The 23,524-nt window shown below is 37.1% G+C and overlaps 1 protein-coding gene across 1 annotated transcript in view; it reads left to right on the top strand.

Moving 5' to 3' along the window:
• Positions 1-23,524, top strand: part of DMD (dystrophin) — a 1,782,468-nt gene that overhangs the window by 810,799 nt on the left and 948,145 nt on the right. The window contains exon 44 of the mRNA XM_012730297.1: positions 104-251. Within this exon, the coding sequence (XP_012585751.1) occupies positions 104-251 (148 nt within the window). The remainder of the gene's footprint in view (positions 1-103; positions 252-23,524) is intronic.

Genomic DNA, 23,524 nt, shown 5'->3' with positions numbered 1-23,524 from the left:
TGTTTTTCATTTTTTAAGTTTAATTTTGGGGTTAACCTTGCTTGCTCTTCCATATGTGAACCTGTTCCCATCTAATTTTCTGGACCTATATTTTTACCTTTAGGCAATTTGACAGATCTGTTGAGAAATGGCGGCGATTTCATTATGATATGAAAATATTTAACCAATGGCTAACAGAAGCTGAGCAATTTCTTAACAAGACACAACTTTCTGAGAATTGGGAACATGCCAAATACAAGTGGTATCTTAAGGTAAGAGTGTGAGATCTCTTTTTTATAATCATGATAATAGCAAGACGGCTTAGCTTTTTAAAGCTCAGGTGTTGAGGGATGATAGAAACTTATATCCCTGACTTTTATTTTCACCACTACACATACTAGCACATCATCATAATGGTCACGTTGAGAGACTGGGTGGGCTTTTTGTGTCAGGATGAGATCCTAGATACAGCTGGTATAGCTAATGAGCTGCAAAGTGTAATTAAATCTGTGATACAAGGAAATAGCTTACAACAGGGTGTGTGTGTGGCTTCGGGACAGTATGCTTTTGCCTTATGTTGTAACCCATTCAGAGGAGAGCTTGTGGTATACTTAGCAATAATATAAAGTTGCTGAAATAGCCATCACAACAAAATTACAGTTCTATTTCCCTGTGGACAATTTGTGACAATATAACAATATTTCTATATAGCTATTGACAGAATGCCTTCCGAGATGGTCCAGAGGCCAAAACAATGCAGAGTTAATTGGTGGTACTCATTGACTTCTTTATGGTTTGTGATAATGGGAGTGCAGTGCATGGGTTATAACCAGTGTATGGTTTCGTTTCAACTTGCTTTGTCTTTTGAGTAAGCACAGAAAGATACAGTGAATTGTGGAGGCTATAATTTAGGTTATAAATGATCTAGTTTAGGGACAAAAAATACAGTGTTTATTATACCAGGTCTTCAATATTTTTGCAGCATTTTTAGCCTTAGTTGTTCATATAGAAATTTTCAGTCAAGTGGATTTGAATTATAGCCAATTTTTAATGCCAGATAATGCTGATTGATGCAGATGAAGGCAAAAATAAGGCAGTTTATTAAATTGTTACATCTCAAAAATGCTAGACTCCTAAATACAGTAACATTCAAAAATGCATTCTGTATACATTATTTTATTACCGATATTTTTACATAGAGAATGTCTTTGGCTACTAAGGTGTTAGCCCTGTAAATATCTATGCACAAATAAGCTATGTAAACATGGAAAATCATTATTTTAAAAATCAGGTGCAATTTATATGTTCAAAATTTTAGATTATTATATAAAAAATGATCAAATGACTATCTGTACCAGCATTGGCTTTTAAAATAGAGGGAAATGAAGGATTCCCAGTCTGTCATCATGCAGAAAACACGTTTTGTACTAGCATCAAAGGGAATTTTGAGCTAATGCAGTCTTACTAGGTCATGTTTAGTATTCTAGCATTTTGTGCAGTTAAATATTCCTCATACTTGTTCTGGAAACAGTTTGATTTCTTGAGCATCTTCCTTTTATACTTTGTGAATTTTGACCAGTAGAGTGTACCTCTAGAGCTAATTTTGCCCCCTACTACAGCAAAAACCCCTAGTCCCTGTGAATGATAAGGTTTTCCACCGTGGCTGCCAGGCACAGCATTATTCTCAGCTATATGTGAGCTTTGGTTGTCTTAAATTATGTTGCATAGTGCTTTCTCTGGCCACAGAATACGTCCTCTCATGTATAAGCTGATCACAGCTCAGCTGAAGATGGAAAGAGCACTCTCTGTGGATTCTCAGTATTCTCTCTGAGTGTCTGTCTCCTTTCTGGTACACTGCTCTGTGAACTCTAGCCACCTTGGCCTCCCTGGAATCCCAGTTAGATTTCCTTACCTCAAATAGGACCCCTGGCTTTGAGCTGGGCCCTATCTCATTTGTCATAGCCTGGAACTCTCTCCAGGCAGTAAACTAGGTATTTGTAGGACTTGCCTCTTTTGTTTCTGATTTCTCAGAGATTGGCTGTATCTCATTGCCTGATGTCCAATACTTCAAAATATGTGTTTTTCATATATTTATATTTTGTCCATTTTTAAAAGTTTTTACCAAGTGATTAAATCTGACCCCCCATTACTGTAGCTTGTCCAGAAGAAGAAGTTCAAAATGAATTGCCTGATATCCTTTGGTCTTTTAGTACATTTACTTCTGTACAACCTAGCAATTATATTGATTTTATAATTGATAGTAATTTTAAATACCATAAGAATGTCTAAAGTTTCCTACTTCTTCCAGTATGGTTTAGTTGAAGTTGATTAACATTTTACCAAAACATTTCCCTTGACTGGGGAATTTAAAAACTTTTTTTTGTAATTTATCATCAATTTATACAAGAAATAAAGTGAATTCTGTATGTTCAGGGAAAAGTTCTTATAGCTAAGAAGCCATGAATGATTACACACAAACCAAAAAAGAAAAAAAAAACTTCTCTGAAGAGTTTTGGTATTTCCCCTGGATAACCTAGGTCCAAAATCAAGTATATGCACATAATGTTTGAATTGAACACACATACACACAGATACCCCAAGATGACTGAGATTATCTTTTATTTGGGGGGGGGGTAAATCTCCAAAAGTGAATCCAGAAAGACATGTCTCTGCCATTTATAAGACAGATGAAATCTCTTTATCAACCATAGAAACATTGAAATATTGATACATATTAGACTTGAATAGAAGTTTAGAAGATTGATCATGAGGTTGGAGGCCACCTACAGAAAGTTTGGGTTAAATTCCAGATCCTTAATCTTCCACCTGCAGTATGAGGAAAATGTCTGAAGTCTTTTCTGTGCCTCTGTTTTCTCTCCTTTTAAATAGGATTTAATAGTGAGATGTGTAGCAAAACACTTAAAATTGCATTTTGCACAAAGTAGTTCCTCATTAAATATTAAACCCTCATTATTTTAACAAGCCATTATTCATAAGGGATTACTTTTTAGTTATTAAAAAAAAAGAATTACTGTCCCCAAATATCTAAAATGCAGATTGGAAAAATTGGCAATCTCATTCAATCTTATTTTTATGTATGCTGACATTTTCTCAAAGTATACTCTTGGTTTAGGAATGGAGAGATTTCCAGCTCAGGCAAACACATCCTCCTCAGATAGCTGACATACCTACCTACTCATTTTAGAACTAACAACAAGAAATGTGAATGGGAATTTTCAAAGGGAAACTTGGGCACCAAGAAGGAAAGTTATGAAAATAATGTTAACTCATGTAGTGACAGAGTTACTTAGAGTGCAAAAAAGTACCTTGAGTGAAAACCATAATATACCCTAACATTTAGATCAACATGTGATTCCAGAGTAGAAAGAAATAAGTTTTAAAACATGGGCTGCTGGTTAATGGTGCCAAAAATTCTTCATGTTGACAGTTAGAAATGATGAAAATCTCCATTGAGTAGTTAAAAGAGGTACATAATCTTGCTGTTAATGGAAATGGAACCTGCTCATTTTATGGGATGCTGCTGCTTAGTGAGCCATATTAACATTAGCAGCACTTTCTAAGCATGTTGTGATGAGAACACATGAAATCTGGACACATAGACAGTGTGGAACGCTAATGTTAACTAAATGAGAAGAAATTCCATTCGAAACAACCTGAAGAAGTATATAGAGTTGTACTTGTTTAGATTTTTTTTAAGGCTTTAAATCAACAAATGATGAATAAACTTAGGTGGTAAAACAGTGGTGTTATTTTGACATCAGAAAACAGCTTATTTTAGGCAAATACTATTTCAGTGTTAATCCGTTTCCTGGCATATGTTACACTGTCACTGTAGGTTGTTATTTCATAAATATATATTATGTGGTGGATATGAAGTATATTTCTATATGTTGCTGCAAATGAACTGAATCAAAAGTTGTATTCTTTGTAACATAGTGATCAATCTTAATTATGATTGAAGATACTGAGGCTAGCAAAAAAAAATTAGTTGAAATTCATGTTTGACTTAAACAGGATGCATTTTTACTTTCCACAAATTGAAAATTTCCATAGAGAATAGGAATACCCATGTAAACAATGTAGTTAGAGCATGATCTCTCAGATGAGGAAGTCATTGGGGAAAAAGGCACCAACATCCTGGATTTGGGGAGAAAAGGCAACAAAGCAAGAGTTGAGAATGCTGAAGACATGTTTACTTGCTCTTCACATCTGCCTTGTCTTGGCTACTTACAATTGAAAAAGATTCTAAAGCACTTTGTAAAGGACTCAAATTGTACAATTTATATATGTGTGTATACACACACGCACATGTAAAATATATACAACATTTGTACACACATATACATTATAATATATATAATTGTACATATATATATAGAGTGTGTCTGTATGTGTATGTGTATATACATATATATATATATATGTATATATATATATATATATATATATATAGAGAGAGAGAGAGAGAGAGAGAGAGAACATATCTAAATACCAGTATATATTTATATTTTTATTTAGGTAAAACTATTAAACATTCAAACTGCAAACATTTTTCTAAAACTATCTCACAAATGAACACAAGGATGAAACTGTATCAAGATGGAAGTGCTTTGGAAGTATTGTTTAAAGTCTGCTTAAAGTCCGTTCATTCCCTATTTTAACATTAGTTAAAAGATCAGTGATAAATCATTGAATTTGATTCTTAAAATATTTAGATACGCAGAGGCACACTGGAATTGGGTAACTCCTGCCCAAAAGTTTGAGATGCATATTTCCATGAAAATGCTCTTTCTCTTAATGGCAGTAAATACCAAGGGTCTAATTCTCCTCACCCTGCATTTGGAGCTTGCAGCCCAGAACATCCTCAAGTAGCAGGTGTCATGTCTGAGAAACCATTGACTAGTCAGGAAGGAAGCACGGAAAGGCTATGCTAGGTGACTGAGAGGACCTGTGATAGAGAGTGGGCTTTTGCAGTTTATTTAATGCACTTTAATACCTGCCTGGCAGTCTGCTCCCTCTAAGAACTCCATAGAAGACAACTGATTTTGAATTAATATGGATCAAATCAAATTCTATCTAGAAAAAGGGCATATGGTATAAAAGACCAAATTGAATATATTTTCTATGTAGTCATGTTTTTTAAAGAAATATTCATACAGAACGGGGGTACAGGCCAGAGGTGCAGGGGTGGTGAGAGGATTCACCAGAGACAGAGTGGTGAACAGAGAACAGGCCAACTGGGTCACCTCCGGGGTGGGGATCGAACTCACGCTGAAGTGGCTTTCGCTTCTTAGTGCTGTGCTTTAACCTGCTGCACCACCAGGGAGGGCCCTGTAGTCATGTTTTACAGTGCTGATTTCACCAGCTACCTAGTGGGTTTGACGGCTTCTTAGTAGCCACACTGCTGGGACTCACATTCTGACAGAAGCTTTGATTGAAAAAAAAAAAAAAAAACACTTGAGTAAAAATATCTGCCGTATGTCACCCTTCAATAGGACCCTAACATTAAGAATAATTCATCCTATTGCTGGCTCTTTATATTTCCCTAGCAGTAATAAAATGTCATAAGATTTAATTTGGTGGTCACAAAGTTAGCCTGGTTTTTGTAACTAGAGGACATACAGTTATGAGAGATGGGTATGGAAATTCACTGTTAAGAGAATGTCTGTGGTCATTTGCTTTAGGGTTTCATTGACGTTTAGTGTAGGGATACATCTTAATGTGAGTTTGTCAATGTTATTAGCTGGTAGTGGTATGAGAATTCAGTCTCTTAATACAGTTAAACAGTCAGGCACTTCATTCTTACATAAATATTGTTACCTTTTTATTGCTGCTCAGAAACTCCTGTGCCACTTCTTGGCTTTTGTGCATCTTTGCAGAAGTAGTAAATAACAGATTTATTGGGAGTGTGTCACAGTGCAACATTCAGAGAGGGGTTCTAAATTGTTGCCCATCAAATATGTCTTTCATAAAATATATGAAAAAATTGGATAACTTTGATATCTTCTCAAAGTTTTGCTGTCTAATATGGCATGTTTAAGAAGATGACAAATTGCCATACATTTTTGGAAAGAAGCAGACCCAAACTATAACATAGTGAGATAACAAGTAGCTTAAAATGCATGAAAAACAGGTCATCCCTAAAGGATCTCCTTTCTGAGAGTTAAGAAATCATCAAAAGAATAAGATTCTGGAAAAAAAAAAAGTGAGGCAGACTAATTGCAAATTCCAAGTTTTGGAAAAAAAGAAAAAAAATATTCAAGTCAACACAGAATAAATGTGTATCAGAACTTATTACTTAATTAAACAGAAGCTAAATGTAATGTAAGTAATTTTCATGAAAAGCAACACTTTGCAAAGAGGAGGTATGTACCTGCCACACTGATCTCGCAGCTTCTTCTCACTAGTCCTTGCAATGCTTATTCCACCATTAAATTTGTTTTTCTCTTTGCCTGAGGGTTCTGCCCAGTCCCCCAGCCCTAACCCCCTATTCCCTAGCCCCCTTTCTCTCGGGATTTATGTTCACTTTGCTTTACTTATATAGCTCCATGCTCTAATGTTATTATTTCAGACATGCCTTTTGCAACTCCTCTCTTAAAGAAACCACACACAGAGAAGCTTAATTTCTCTCCCAGTTATCCTGCTCTACATTCTTTATGACACCATCAGTTGTTGAAATTGCAATATGTGTTTGCATATTTATTATCTACTGGATTATAAAGTCACTAGAATGTAAACCCTGCTGAACTTCTGCCTTATGATCAACAATATATCTCCAGTACCTGGAAAATTATTTTCATATACAGAATATATGTCATCCATTATAACAAATAAATTAATTATATTTTCATCATATTTCCTTAAGAAAATTGTTCCCAAATGTGTTCCTCCTTCCATTTTTACCCCATGTCATGTATAAGAAATTTTCTCTTACATGGAGCACTCTTCTTTTTGTATAAACAACTTGAAATTCTCTTGTTTTCTGGTGGTTTAACAATCTCGTGGCTCTATTTTCTACCCTTTAAACATATCATAAATACCAGAATCCATCTAGAAAGCATTTAGCTTGAGCTTACACTTAGACAAGTGCAAGGCGGACACTTTGCTTGCTATTGGGGATACAGAGTTAGCGAAGAGCCCCTTTTCCTTGCTAAGCCCGTGGCCGCATGAGTTCAGCATAAGAAGGCAAGTATAAAAGCACATGGCAATATAGAAACACTCCAGAACCAACCGAGGGAAAATAGGAGTGTTTGTTCTCCATCCCCCATTACAACTCTGGGATTCCCAAACTAAATTGAGAAAATATGACTTTGGAAATGAGGGGAAAACAACATTTGTGAAAGGCAGCATGAGGGAAGAGCTAGCTATGAACAAGTCATACCAAGAGAGTGAAAAAATGTTCTGACCTAAGTTGTAAATTTGGAATGATGATAAAATTGACGAATTACAGAACAAGGGGCCTGTTCACAGATGAGTTGGTTTAAGATGAACTATTCATCAAGCTGAAGCACAAGTATGTAGTCATAAGAATGTTAAATCTTCCTACTGTATAACCAAATTATCGGCACTAACCAGAAGCCAGGATCGTTTGCAAACATTATAGTAGATTTAAAAACGCTTGCTCTTTCATGAGGCTGTAATTGATAGGACATTACTGGCAATGATTGTGTGAAGTCATTCTGATCAAATTTAGTAAGAATTCAGGGATACAAGTAACAGAAAAATAGCAGACACATGTGAAAAGAATGCATGTCTATCTGGTGCCATATTTCCCATGAGACTTTATTAACTTACATTTTTGTCAGTTTCTAGTCTGGGTTTTTAACTTCCTCCTTGTCTAGGCTGGCCATTCACTTTATTAATCAGGCTCATTTCGAGGATTTTTAGAGAAATGGAAGCGGCAAGCCAATAAATGATACTACAGAATCTAGAACTTCATGTGAATATTGGCCTGATTACCAGTATTATGAGTAAATATCTCACTCTTAACAGCCCTTAGAGTACTTCAAATGAAATGAAGTTTAATAGAGTCCATAGGATACTCAGTTGCATTCATGTTATGAACATTAAATTCTTACAAGAGCAAAGTTATGGGTCAAATCCTACCATCTGCCTGTTTGGTAAATGCATGTTTATTGTTGCTCAACCACACTTACTTATTTACAACTTCTCTGCAACAGCTTTTCATTGCAATGAAGTAGAGTGACGTAGTTATCACAGAGACAAAGTGGAGTGCAAAACTCAGAATATTAACAATGTAGCTCTCTACAGGGAAATTAGCTTACTCTAGCTTTAGAAGACAGAGTAATAAAAAAGTTATAATAAAAATGCAAGTAACCTTTCTAGCCTCTCTTTAAAAGTTCTTTGTTAACTTGCTATAACAAAGAAATTGATTTGGGTCATGCTCAGAAAGCAAATTGTAAGTCATGGTAAAAAAAAAAAAAAGGTGGGATCAAAACAGGCTTGTTATTTAAGTCAACTTTTAACTCCCACCTTAAGGGGGGATTTGACTTAAAAGCAAGGACATTTTATGATCACTTAGCATGCAGTTGACTTAGTCATTGGGGAGTGTATATTGACTGTTCTCCTTACTAATAGTGCCTCAAGTGCTTCTTGAGTATCTGAACAGCTTTAATGCAAGCAAATAAAATATTCGCCTAAGAAAATGCTAGAGATTGTTCAGTTAGAACCTTCTTCATATCATCTCAGTGATTCCATGTGTAGGTTCTGTAACTGCATGAAAATTTTCATCATGTAAGAAGGAACAAGGTCGGCCCTCCCTGGTGGCGCAGTGGGTTAAAGCACAGCACTGAGAAACTAAAGCCACTTCCGCATGAGTTCGATTCCCACCTGCCCCGGAGGTGACCACATGGCGTGGCAGACCTCTCCTGACCCGCCCGCTGCTCCCCTCAGCAGTGTACCTCTTCGATCTGCCTGTTCTGCTCCCCACTCTGTCTCTGGTGAATCCTCTCGCCCTCCGCATCTCTGGCCTGTACCCCAGTTCTGTATGAATAAATAAATCTTTAAAAAAAAAAAAAAAAAAAGGAACAAGGTCAGTCCATCAGTTCTAATGAGAATGCAGGCTTAAGACATGAATCCTCCATGTCTTTATCATGAATCCCCTTATTGGCAGAGCCCATTTCTAGAACTTGTAAATGAAGCGCTCTAATGGAAACTTGTGTCATCAGAGGAACTCTTCTTTTAGCCTGACTCCTTTTATAAGAAGTTTGAGTCCCCTTGAAGAGCCTGAAAACATAACCATTTGCATGTAATGAACACTTCGCAATACTGCGAGATTGATGTGCAATTTCTATTTGACAAGAGAGAAACAATTAGGATCAACTGTGGTTGTATATTTCAGAATACCAATGTTATTTTCGCACTTTAAGTGTTGGATCATTATATGAGATTCATAATTTTGTCCTGTTGTACCCACTTTTGCATTTCCATTCCATCTTAATTTATTATACCCTATTAAAAGTTTTTAGGTAATTTGTTCTTATTGCTACTCAGACATTAAAATGTCTGCAGGCTGTGAAAATGAATAAATTTAATGTGCCAGCATAGTTCTCCAAATCCTGGCATTACAACTAATAGTACAGGCTTATATTGTACTGTAAATCCTAGTTAACATGGATTTATTTTCAAGACCCCATTTTACTGCTATTTTAACAAAACACTTTTTTCAAATATGTATCCTTAAATTTCTATTTTTTTAAGATTTATTTATGCATACAGAACTGGGGTACAGGGGTGGTGAGAGGATTCACCAGAGACAGAGTGAGGAGCAGAACCGGCAGATTGTCGAAGTACACTGCTGAGGGGAGCAGCGGGTGGGTCAGGAGAGTTCTGCCTCGCCATGTGGTCACCTCCCGGGCAGGCGGGGATCGAACTCATGCGGAAGTGGCTTTAGCTTTTTAGTGCTGTGCTTTAACCTGCTGCGCCACCAGGGAGGGCCCCAAATTTCTATTTGTTTTTAATAATATATGACCTTTGTATGTATTTACTAAAATATAGTAAATGTACTTTTAAATACTAATAATGATTGTTGACAGAATCTTATTTTGAAAACAATGCATTTGCTAAAAATAAGCTAGAGTGCATGCTTTAACTTATAAACATTTGTTTACATTATATACTACAACAAGGAAACTCATCTAATATGTAGTTCATAGGAATTTGCAAATGCCATCTCATAATCAGAATTATCATTAGAAGATGTTTAGGACAATTCAAGCAATGTGAAATAACCTAGGATGATTTTATTTGAAAGGAGATGAACTGTTAAAATATTTCATAATCTGTTTGGGATATTGTTAAGAACAGAAGTTTTCAAATAGAATTGTAATGATGTTTAGCTAAGAGTACCTGGCCCCAACCAGTAGCATAGCTCACGGGGAATGGAAGGCCAACAGTTAGCTGTCCACCCAGGAGGTGGGTCTGCCCTCGATTCAACCTGTATTTTAAAGAATTGTGTAACACCACTAAGTTTTAGTGTGAACTTTTAGCCCTGCCTGTTTATTGTATTTGAGTTGACCTTTAGAGCTGTCTGTCTACTGAAAAAAAAATTATTTTGGAAGTGGTAAGTGTCAGACCCTTTGATAGGTGCTCAGGATGTCAAAATTAACACACTCTCAACCTATTAACAGAAAATCCCAGTTTTACTGAAGTTTATAGAATTTTAAATATTGAAACATAAAAGACATGTTTAGTAGATGAACACTTATGCAATTAAAAAAAAAAACATGTAAGGTGTATAAATAGCAGTAGATACACCAGGGAGTCAGGGAAGGACAGTTACAGGAGTAACTCGGTAGGAGATTCCTAAGGACTTCTCAGAGGAGATACCAAAAATAAAAATAAGTGGGAAAAGGCTACATTGGGGGAAAATTTTGAAAAATGGTGGTGGTATGAAAAATGTGGTATGATGAGGACATAATGAGAGATACTCTTGATCACACTATAGATGTATGGAAAGAAATGGAGAAGAAAAACAAAAGATGCTGAGAACAGCATTTCCTTTTTTGATTCTGTGTTGGGGTGCTTTTATTGTTGCTTTGCTTGAATCTAGTGGGTTAATTTTTCTGAACAGTGAGTCATCAGGTCGATTTTTGACTCACAACCTGCATTTGCTTTTAGTGAAACAAGATAGAAAGCTTTAGGGTTCATCATAAATTTAGAAGTATTGTTTCATAAATTATGGTTTTTATTTTAATTGTGTATATTAGTTTATTTTGATTGATTATCAAAAAAGTAATAAATATGAAATGTAGAAGTTAAAAATTTAGTTTTTTTTTTGAGAAGCCAATTTAAAAATGGATGATTTGGAAAGAGATTATAAAATCAGTGGCACAAAATATACCCAAGAAGATACAACACATGACTGATTTCATTGCAGTCACTTTTAAAGTTGGTATCAGTGCCATGCTATTTAAAGACTATAAGGAATATTACTAGATGTGATTATCAAAAAAAAAAAAAAACTAACAAATAGAAGGGATATAATATATATATATATATATATATATATATATATATATTTACAGAAGTTCAGAAAGATTAAATAAGTTAGCCAAAATTGCAAGGCAAATTAATGAAGGCCAGGTAATACTATGTGACTGACCTAACGTCAGCTGGAAGTCAGAAATATTCAGGAAAATAATACCATTCACTCTAGGACGAAGCTCTCCTAAGCAGTCTTAAGGATGTTGACTGATAAAATGAAACTTCTCTCATCCATAAAAATGCTGTTTATTGATGAGTGCAACCGTAATTAAACCCCTCTTAATCATACATACCATTGTCAGTAAGAATGAGATCTAATATTGTTTTAGCTGTGAGTTATTATTGGACCAATAGTATATCAAAATCAAAGGATTGCAAGAGGTCATTTTTATTGCTAGGCTTGATATCAAGGTTGGTCAGGGTAACAGTAACATTAGTCATGGCATCATAAGGCACACTATAATGTATGAACTACTTTTAATGACATTGTCATTCTCTGGTTCATTTGCTACTGACATACACATTGGCGGGATCCTTCATTATTATAAGATGCAGATTTATAAGATAAGGTTCTTAAGGGAATAAAAGATGTAGGGCCACTCATTTCTTTCTTTCTGATTCAGTATAAATGAGGCTTCGGTAGGAGGGCGGAATTGTGTGATCAGTTTTCATCTGTGAAAGACTTGATGTTGGCTCTAAGTAGCAAGGGCTGATGCTCTCTAATAAAGTCTTGACAGTGAAAGGTTCTTGGCTCCCACTGGGCAGAAGTCATTTGAAGGTCACAGTGTAGGATACAGTAATTGTCTCTCTTTCAGAAAACCCTTAGGAGAAAAGCTACCAGGACTCAGATTGGTCCCTTAAGGCAAAGTCATTCTCCATTTACATCAGAGAACTGTGGACATCAGCCATTCTCATGTGCATTCAGCATATTGCTGTGGTGCCTCAGGACTGTGCATATAATGGGAGTTTCTTGTAGAGCTGAGCAATGCTTGTACTTGGTGACCTTATGAACTCAGGGCAATGGGGTTGCAGCTTCCTGCGTTTGTGTGAGGAAATGAGGAATCAATCCAACCCTGGAGAAAGTTGGTCTAATGCAGAGAGAAACAGACAAACCTCAAAGTTGGTATCACATCATCCTCCAATTCTGTACTTGAAAAGTCTTATGAAACAAGGAAGAGAAGATGATGGGTTCTCTCTGGAAAATCCAAGAAATCTTCTCTAAGAACAGGCTGATTTATCATGGAGGAAGGGCAGTGTGTTCTCATCCCTGAAAGCACAGGTTCAGAAGTCAGGCGGCTCTGTAATGTAGCACACTGGGAGCAGGGGAAAAACTTCCATGGCTGGTAATGTAGGGAGCTCAGGTTCCCTGGTGGAGGGGACAATCCAGAGAGAGGCCAGATTGGAACGCATTGTGCAGAACGTAATGTGAGGCCTGAACAGGCTTGTGTTTTACCTTATAAATAACAGAGTTACTGACCACTTGTACAACAGTGGAGTGTGGACAAGACTAGCATTTTGGAAGATAAGTTTGTTTAGGATACTAGTGGTTCATGAGAGCTTTTAAAGGGAAACTGCAATTTAGCATACATAAAGAGAGGGCAGCTTCAAATCATTATTTGACAGGTTTTGTGATCCTGTTCTGCTTATTTTGTTTCCAGACACTCACGTGTAAACAGTTTCTAAATGGTTTATTTCTACTCTAGTATCCAGCTGAACGTGCTGTGCGTGTTTTCTGCTGGAAAGCCAAGCAACACATGTGATTAGGATGGACTTAGTGTCACGAGAAAGGACTCGTTTTACTTTCAAAGTCAGCATTACTCTAATTAAAAATAGAGGAAGGATATGTGTTATTTTGCATACAGTCTCACCCTTCTCCAAACCAGTTATTACGTTCTTGCTGCACATAGGAGACAGTACTTCAGAGTACTCTTAGCTAGTTGAATTGTTCAGGTATGTCTATATGTAGGTTAAACAAATATTTGTGGATGACTTACTATGTGCTAAATATGTTGCAGGAAATAGGGATCAAGTGGTGGAAAAAATGTGTACTCGCAAAAAAAAAGAAATATTCAAATAGCGATAGCACTATCTTTAATTTCTACTTTTCCTTTTTATTTTAATTGAGCTGACTTTGGTTTAATTGAGGTCACGTCATCTGCCCTTCAGGTAGAGGGTCTTCCCAGTCACATGTTGTCACCATACCACACCCACTAGGATGTACCCATAGGCCTCCATAGTCCTTGCCCTGCCCCTCTACTTTGCTTTCGCCCCTCCCCCTCCCCCTCTGGAAGTTTCAGTTCTACAGTCAAATTTCTAGTTTTTGTTATCAGTTTAGCTTTATCTGACCAATTTTTATTTATTTTTTTAAATGTATGTATTTTTAGATTTTTTTTTCATTTTTTTTTTAAAGATTTATTTATTTGTGCATACAGAACTGGGGTACAGGCCAGAGGCTCAGGGGTGGCGAGAGGCTTCACCAGAGACAGAGTGGGGAGCAGAACAGGCAGATCGAGGAAGTACACTGCTGAGGGGAGCAGCGGGCGGGTCAGGAGAGCTCTGCCACGCCATGTGGTCACCTCCGGGGCAGGCGGGAATCGAACTCATGCGGAAGCGGCTTTAGCTTCTCAGTGCTGTGCTTTAACCCGCTGCGCCACCAGGGAGGGCCCTTTTTTTTCATTTTTATACAAATGCATGCTTTATGATCTCATGTATGGTCCCCAACAAATCCCCACCACCAGTTCACCTGTGCACCATCACTCTAGTCTCTTGTGTTCTCCCCACCCCTGTTTTGATCCAACCCCCCCCCCCAAGAATGAAGAATGTGCTAGGTTCATAGTTGCCTGTTAATTTTGGTTTTTACTTTGTTATAATTATTATTTTTTTCTTTTGTTTTTGTTTCTCTATATTCCACATATGAGTAATACCAGTCAATATTTGTTTTTTTTCCCCTTGTGACTCATTTCACTTGGCATAATGCCCTCCAATTCCATCTGTCCCAAATAACAAGAGTGTATCTTTGCTGACAGTGGAATAGTATTCAGTCGTGTATAAATGCCACATCTTCCTGATTCACTCCTGTGTTCAGGCACAGAGGTGGTTTCCAGAGCTTAACTACTTTATATAGCACCGCAGTGAACATAAGAGTGCGGGTTTGTTTGCGAGATCAGCACTTTATATTTTCTCTTATTTTATTTTTAAATTGTACAAAATTTATTGTTGATTAAAAATCAATGACATGTTACTTTACCAAGAAAAAAAGTTGTAAAAGTAAATCTCTAAGAAAATGGCCTCATTAACATGTCCTGTGACTGTCTCAAGAATGGATATATGGTATTTCTCCCCTCATTTCTTTCTTAAAAAAATTACTGAAAATTTGGAGCCAGTAAAATAAGAATTATTGGGTTTCTGTAACTCTAAATTCCTGAGGACTTAAGGAACATTCCAGAAAGTAATCCAAGCTTCACCTTAAAACACTTAACCAATGGAAGCAGAGGAGTGGTCATTAGTGACACAATTTTGCAATAATGCAAAAAGTATTTTTGTCATTTGCAGTATATTCAAAATCCCTGTGATCTCATTCACTTTGAAGTGAATCAGTGCCCCATGTGTGTGAATGCTAACGTTCCTGCCAGTGTTATGAATTCTAACAGCTTCATATCAACACCCTGAACTGATTTGAGCTTTGATAGTGAGGAACAATTCCCTTGGTGGGTTCTGGGATCTCCTTTATGCAAAGACATCTTTTGCAGTATTGCTTGATTATAAAAATCAGAATATTAGGTCTTGCTAGAGCTGCAGTGTCCAGTTCTTTAGCCACAAGGCACATGGGGCACCAAGCTCTTGATAGGATGCTGCTCTGAATTGAATTGGACCAAGTGTGAAATGCAGACCAGTTTGTGAAGACATACTAAGAGTAGGAAAAAAGTTAACTCACTGCTTGTTAAAATGATCAAAATTTGGCCCTTCCTGGTGGTGCATCAGGGTAAAGCACAGCACTAAGAAGCTAAAGCCACTTCAGCACAAGTTTGATCCTGGCCCCCGAGATGACCCACATGGCATGGCAGAACTCTCCTGACCTGCCTGCTGCTTCCCTCAGCAGTGTACTTCATCAGTCAGCCTGTTCTGCTCCCCACTCTGTCTCTAGTGAATCCTTTCACCACCCCTGCACCTCTGGCCTGTACCTCAGTCTGTGTGCATAAATAAATACATCTTTTAAAAATGATCAAAATGTGTCATATTGGATAAATCAAATGTGTTACTAAAAGTATATCACCCTATTTCATTTTCCCTTTTTAATGGTGTTATCTGAAACTGATGAATATGTGGTTCATATTCTATCCATCAATGCTGCTCTGTATTGGCTTAGTTCAGAATGAAGTCCTATATCTCTAGGGTTCCAAGAGTTGTTTATAATCAGGAAACTTAGGGGCATGTTGTAGGAGAATAGAGAAATGATGGTCATCATAAAGACTAGTGGGAAAACCCAATTAGGAAGGGGAGGGAAGAGGATTAGGGAGCACCCTCTTTCTCCAGCATCACCCCTCCCCATCCTTTCGTTCCCTTCTTACATCTCGAATCATATTGCAGAATTCACAGTGGGTATTCTGATTTCGGAAAAGACTTAGAGGTGTATAGTCTTAATGCTCTTCTAGGATTTTATATTAAAAAAAAAAAGTTGATGGCGATCGAGGGCTTGTGACATAGGTATGGGGACATTTATTTTTGAGGCAGGGACTGCAGATTCTCCAGATATGCCCTTACTACCCCCCCCTCCCCAACCACACATTCATAGAGGAATAAAATGTGTGGAATCAGCATTATTTACTGACTTGCCACTGTGAGCCCTGTGCCTGCAAGTCCCAGCTTCTGCGAGTGGCTGTGCTCCTCACTGTGTTCAGTGGAAAACCACCTCAGTCCAAGAGCGGAAACCAGTGGGGCTGGCCATAGGGGAGATTTGCAACTATCTAAGCTTAAATTAATATGAAGGGGCTCCTGTGGTTTATGGACATTGAGATTTGTGGCCCAACTCCTCGCTAAACTTCTAATTGTTGAGCTGGTGCTGGAGGAGCAAAGTTAACACAGGGAATCAGTGTCCACATCATTGTATGTAACTTGGCTGTGGAAGTGACTGAATTGTAGCCAATATTCACTATGCTTTGCTTTCATTTACGGTAGGAGAAAGCACAGTTGCACTGTCCTGACTGTGTCTTCCTCTGTATATTCGCAGTGTGCACATGCCTATATGCGTACATGTTTCATTTTCTACAGCTTACCCACTTGCTTTATTTTCCGACACTTTGCTACTGATGGAAAAGGAAGGTGCTCTGTGAGTAGAAGAACTGCTTCGTCTTTACTTAGTTTCTTTGATAGGGTATTCAAGATTCTGCATGATATCATGTATTTTCAAATAAGCTTTTATTTTCAGATTATAAGTGTCTCATTGGTCCAGTGGAGACATATTGGATAATAGAGGCAAATATAAAGGAAAGCTGTCTTCCCAACACCTAGTGTCAAAGTGAAATGTGCTTAAGAAAGAGAATTTCCGTGTGAATCATAGTGAATGCACATGGGGTTTTATTTAGCTTACTAATGAAGGAGGCCATAGAAATACAAAGTAGTTTCAGAGGGGTTACAAGAACACAGGCTTCTGTTATCAGGGTCTGGAGTAAGGTTGGTAAATTTGACTCAAAGAAGGCTTACATTCTCTACTGGCTTAAAAAGTCACTTGTATATTCTTGGTATTTTACAGTTTATCATTTTTAAGTTTACAAATTTGTAGAGTGGGCAGTAAGCCAGGCGAAGTTGCATTCCTCTGGTAATACAGAAGCCTTTTTTTTTTCGATGTTAGAAACACTTTATTATTTCTTGCTGCAGTCATTCTTTGACCTAATTTCCAAGTGTTGGGGTTTTTATCAAGATTGATTTATTTATGCATACAAGAGCTAGGGTGCAAGCCAGAGGTTCAGGGGTTTAGACCATTCACCACGACAGTGGGAAGCAGAGCAGGTGTGTCTAGTGAAATACACTTCTAGGGTCCTCCCTGGTGACACGTGCAGTGGGTTAACGCACAGCATCGTGAACCCACAGCAGCCACTTCGCTTTGAGTTTGATCCCTCCGCTGCTTCCTGGAGCAGTGTATTTTGTCCATCTACCTATTCTGCTGCCTCTGGTGAATTCTCTCATCACTCCTGCACCTCTGGCCTGTACCACGACTCTATATGCAGTAATAAATAAATCTTTAAAAAAAGAAAAAAAAAATAATTACACTGCTGAGGGGAGCAACACGCGAGATTGGGTCACCTCCCTGGCGGGGGATTGAACTCGTGCTGCAGTGGCTGGAGATAGCTTTATAATGTTGGACATAACCTGTTGTGCCACCAGGAAGGCCCAATATATATATATATATATATATATATATATATATATATTTTTTTTTTTTTGTTTGTTTGTTTGTAAACCAAAATAACCACTGTTAACTTGTAAAATGTTTCTCTTTCTAGTTTTATTGAAACACTATTGGAATCAGTTGGGGATGATTTAAAATTTTCATCAATTTTATATATCAAATGTTCACAGCTTCTTAAGTGTTAAAGAAAATACATCCACAACAGAGTCTCACATTTTTAGGACATGGCATTACTAAAGGTCTTGCAACTTAAATTTAAATAACACCTTTTTCTTATAAAAAATTGTAATTGGGCACTTTTAGTAACCTCGTGATAGAGCTTCTGTGATTCCAGTCACAAAACGAAGCCATGATTGTCAGCTTGAGCAGATGTTTACCCCTCTAAAAAGTAAATCAAGTCGTTTCTTTAATTTTTTTTTAAACACCACAAAGATAAATGGAAAGTAGTTGATCTGTTGCCTCTGAAATTTCTTTCTGTATAATTTTGATCCCTCCACATCACTGCAGACCCTTTGGAAAAGCTACCCTTTGATAAAAGAAAATAAAAATTACATGGTTCAGTTAAATAAATTGCAGGAATAAAGTTTAGGATTTTAACATACAAATTGCACAACATGAACATGTGTATTTAACAGCAATACTTGTTACAGTCTGCTGTTGTTAAAGCTACATGCAAGAATGTAATGCTAACTTTTACAAGTAAATAGGTTTTTAAGTATAGGACACTGAGTTAGAAACATAAGCATATGTGTTCCAGTATATTCTGACCCAAACATAAGGTGTTAGGGATCTGTTGTGTAAAATATGGCTCACACGGTTATCATACAAATGTCACTAAATTTCTTGAGCAGTAGTTTCAAATGAAATATTTACATAGGAAAATGTCTATAAATTGATGTTTTAGAACTGCTGTCAGTATAACTCATCAAAGATGGATGGTGCTGCTACCATGTGCCATTTCAGTATCAGGTAATGAATAATGAGTAGGAACAGGGGCCTCCCTGGTGGCCTAGGGGTTAAGTCTCAATACTATCACTGCTACAGTGTGAGTTTTATGCCTGGCCAGGAAGCTGACCCACATGGCACAGCAGACCTCTGCTGCCTCGCCTGCTGCTCCCCTTAACAGTGTGTTTCAGTAGATCTGCCTGTTCTGCTTCCTGTTTTGTCTCTGGTGAATAATCTCACACCCACCCTGCTCCTTGCACCTTGACAAAAAAACCAATGGGTAGGAACAGTATGAGGGATTCTCTGTTGTGTATGCCAGGTAGCCCTTTAGCAGTATGAAGCAGTCTATGGGCTCTTCAGAATAATGATTTCAACCCAACACAATAATGTGTTGGGTTGCAAAGGATGCCAGTTACATGCCATAGTGAAACTTAAGCTTTCTCATGATGTTGATGAAGTGATGGATGTGCTTCTTTATTAACACGTTTTAAAGATTTATTTGTATTTATTTATGCATATAAGAGCTAGGGTATAGGCCAGAGGTGTGGGTGTGAGAGGATCTTTAAAAAAAAAATCATTTAGCATCAAGTTTAGTAAGCACTACAATTATTTTATGTTCAATTATAGTGAGACTATTTAAGATGAGATCTACCCTCTTAGCAAATTTTTTTTTAAAGATTTATTTATTTGTGCATACAGAACTGGGGTACAGGCCAGAGGCTCAGGGGCGGTGAGAGGCTTCACCAGAGACAGAGTGGGCAACAGAACAGGCAGATCAACGAAGTACACTGCTGAGGGGAGCAGCGGGCGGGTCAGGAGAGGTCTGCCACGCCATGTGGTCTCCTCCGGGGCAGGCGGGAATCAAACTCATGCGGAAGCGGCTTTAGATTCTCAGTGCTGTGCTTTAACCCGCTGCGCCACCAGGGAGGGCCCCCTCTTAGCAAATTTTTAAATATACAATATGACATCACTCACCACAGGCACAATGCCGTGTAGTATATATCTAGAATTAATTCATTTTATTAATTGAAACTATTTACTTATCAAACAGAAGCTTCTCATTTTCCACTTCTCCCAGTCTCTAACAACCACCAACCTATTTACTATCTCCATGGGTTAGACAATTGTAGTTACTGTGAATAATACTGCAATGGACATAGGAGAACATGTATTTCTTTGATATCCTGTTTTCATTCCTTGAAATAGATACTGAGATCTGGAATTGTGGGATCATGTCACAGTTGATTTTAATTTCTATACCGTATTCCTTAGCAGCAACACCATTTTACATTCTCACCAACAATATGCAAAGACACCAATTTCTTCACATCCTCACCTATACACACACACACACACAAACGTATATATGTATGTATATGCATGTGTGTATGCATGTCTATATGTATATACACAGACACACGCACATATGTGTGTGTGTGTGTCTAAAGAAGAGCAATCCAAACAGTTGTGAGGTAATGTGGGGTTTTTATTTGTGTTACCATGATAACAAGAGACGTAGACATCTTTTGATAAACCTCTTACCCAATTTTGTGTCATCTTTGGAGAATGAACTATACAAGTTCTTTGTCAATTTTTGAATCACATTTAATCATTAATTTATTCATCCACCCATCTGTCAAGCATCCATTTTTTTTTTATTTCATTGTGTGTGTGTGTACACACGCACACACATCTTGCTTGTTCTCTTGTCAGTCACCTTTTGTGTGGTTTCCAATGAAAAAGGGTAGTGTTTTCTTTCACTTTAGGGAAACAGAAAATCTATGGAATTGGAGAAAATAGTTACAAAATATATCTATATAAATATAAAGGGATATACTGCCATGCTGAATGTTCCTTTCACTATATAGAAGCTTTTTGGTTTGATAGAGTTGCATTTGTCTGTTTGGGGGTTTGTTGCCTGTATTTTTGGTGCTATATCCAAGAAATATTTTCCAAGATCAGTATCATGAAGATTCCCTGTGTTTTGTTTTACTACTTTAACATTTTCAGGACTAATGTTTAACTCTTTAAATTAGCTCTAGTTGATATTTTGCATATAGTAAAATTTAGGCAGTAGTTCAAAAAGTTTACAATAATGATACTGTGATATAAGCTATATATTGATTTTATTGGTAAAAATCACAACTGTCACCACTGCTACAGTGGTTTATTGCCTATAGTCCTAATAGAAGGAAATTCTTATTTTCAGGGAATGTTAGGTGTAGAAAAAGATGTAGTATTTTTCCCATCAAAGTTTACTCTCCATTGAAAATTCTTGAATCTCAGGTGATGACAACTTTATATTAGTTTTGCAAATCTACTGTAATATGGTATCACAAACAAAGTGTCTAAGGCAACAGAAATCTATTATCTCAAAATTCTCAAGGTCAGAAGTCTGAAATGCCAGCCGAGCCGTGCTCTCTGACAGCTTTGGAGGAGAATATGATCCTTCTAGTTTCTGGTAGCTGCCAGCAATACCTGGAACTCCTTGCTTTAGAGATGCACACTTCATACTCTGCCTCTGTCTTCACATGGCATTTTCCTTGTGTGCGTGTATTTATCTCTCTGCATCTCTAATATCTCTTCTTTTAAGGACATTGGATTAGTACTCATCCTAATAGACCACATTCTATGCTCTGGGTGGATTGGAATTTTCGGGGGACACAACTTGGGGGCTCTTGCTTGCCTTCTTCTGTTGGCAGTCACCTATTGTGTGGTTTCCAAGGAGAAAGGGTAGTGTTTTCTTTCACTTTAGGTATTTTACTACCATTTCTTGTGGTCCAGATCACTCTGACTGGAACAATCAGGAAGTCCTCAGGACGGTTTCTTCCTCCATAGTGACTTTCCTCAGCGATGTGTTGGCCTCAGATTCACTCATTCTTCTGCAGTTAACTTTCCTTAAATTGGCCTTCCAATTATGAGAAGATCTTACTAATGACACACAATCATTAGGTACACATACATGGAGTAAACAGTCCATAAACAATGCTTTTATATATATTTTAAAAGAAGTGCTACTCCCCATCATTTTTCACATCTTTAGCCCTTAAATCTGATAAATCAAGTCTCTCCTATTTTCCACTAAGCTAAAGTGACAGGTATTTTAAAAACTCTTAATTTAAAAATCATTCCTTTGGAACTCACATGCTACACCTTTTCTTAACTTACTGCTGCAGAAATAAGTCAAAGGGCCGTTAAGTAGTATTAATGGTAAGACTAGCTGCTTTCATTGGAGGTGTTCTCTTGTAAAGGATTATTAATTTTACAGAAAGAGAGTGTTCAATATGTGTCAGCAAAAAGTTGAAAGTTACGATACTTCAATCCAGATGGGAGAGATAATGACAAATTAATTAAGTGAGAAAGGGTGGGCTCCAGACGTACTCATTGAAATTTAAAGTCCTCTCTTATCCCTTGATCCCAAGAGTCCATAAATAGTGTGTGGCTGATCTGAACTCTTCTGTTTTCATAGTGATGAATAGATTTAACAGTGGTTAAAGTGGAAATGCACATTAATTGTGGATTCCACAATTATTGTGAAACCTCATCTGTTTCACAATATTGGAATGTACTATACTGATAACAATACCTTATTGTTGTACACCTCTTCACAGTTTATATTTTTGTGTCGTTAAATGGCTTGAAAAATAAAAAATAAATAAATAAATAAAAGATAAGACCTTAAAAGTTAAAAAAATAAAAAGATAAGGCTTTCAAAAAATAATGCCTAGACACCAGTTTTCTTTTTGTAAAACCAGGACTGTTTTTACACAGCTTACCAAAAAAAAAAAAAAAAAAAAGAACCACTGTGAAATGAAATTTTGATATTTGGAAGAATAATGTAGAAGCTTAAAAGTATTATCCAAGTTGTCATAAGCCTATTATTTCTTTGCATTACAAATCTGAAAGACAGCATTAATGGCTAAATGCCATACTAAGTAATACTTTATATTGTTTAGGACTGGAAATGTGCCTAAAATGTATATATTTTTTTTCCAAAATAGCTTCTGTAATATTTGAAACCTGACAAGTAACCTAACAATTTCATGGCATACTTTCAAATATAAATGTGAAGTTGTTAAAGGCATAAGCAAATATTCAGAATAAATACTTTAACCATATGCTAGCAGAAAAAGAAGACTTGAGTGATGAAATGGGAAAATAGAGGGTAGAGGATGGTTCTTTTTACGACTGATATAGGTGTTCAGCCTTCTGGTCAGTTTCATTGATAGTCAGCCATCCATTTCCAGCAAGTCTGACCTTTGGACTAGCCTGCTTTCAGACTCCATGTCTCCTCTGCCTACACGGATGGAGAGGGGACCATGACCACCCCCTTTATTCTGAACACAGCTGATTTCCATGGCATCACTCCTTTAGCTTTTGCTCTCTCACACTGGCTGTTCCTTCTTAGTGTCTTCTGCTGGCTCCACCTCACCCCCCTGACCACTGAGACAGTGCTCTTCTCATTGAAACAAATATTTTAAAATCTTATTTCTCAAAAATGAACATTTATTTTTAAATGTGATTTGTTTACATGTAAAGCCTCAAGGATGTATACCAATCAACGTCATCCAAATACAAAATATTTTAAACATGAGATCATTCACACTTTCCTTTTGCACCCCTAATGTATTAGGCTAGAGTCCTCCAGGGTGTGTATACCACCATTTA

The sequence above is a fragment of the Condylura cristata genome, unplaced genomic scaffold (genome assembly GCF_000260355.1).
Source record: "Condylura cristata isolate star-nosed mole 26May11 unplaced genomic scaffold, ConCri1.0 scaffold00027, whole genome shotgun sequence".
NCBI classification, from domain to species: domain Eukaryota; kingdom Metazoa; phylum Chordata; class Mammalia; order Eulipotyphla; family Talpidae; genus Condylura; species Condylura cristata.
This window is presented reverse-complemented; position numbering and strand designations above follow the sequence as displayed.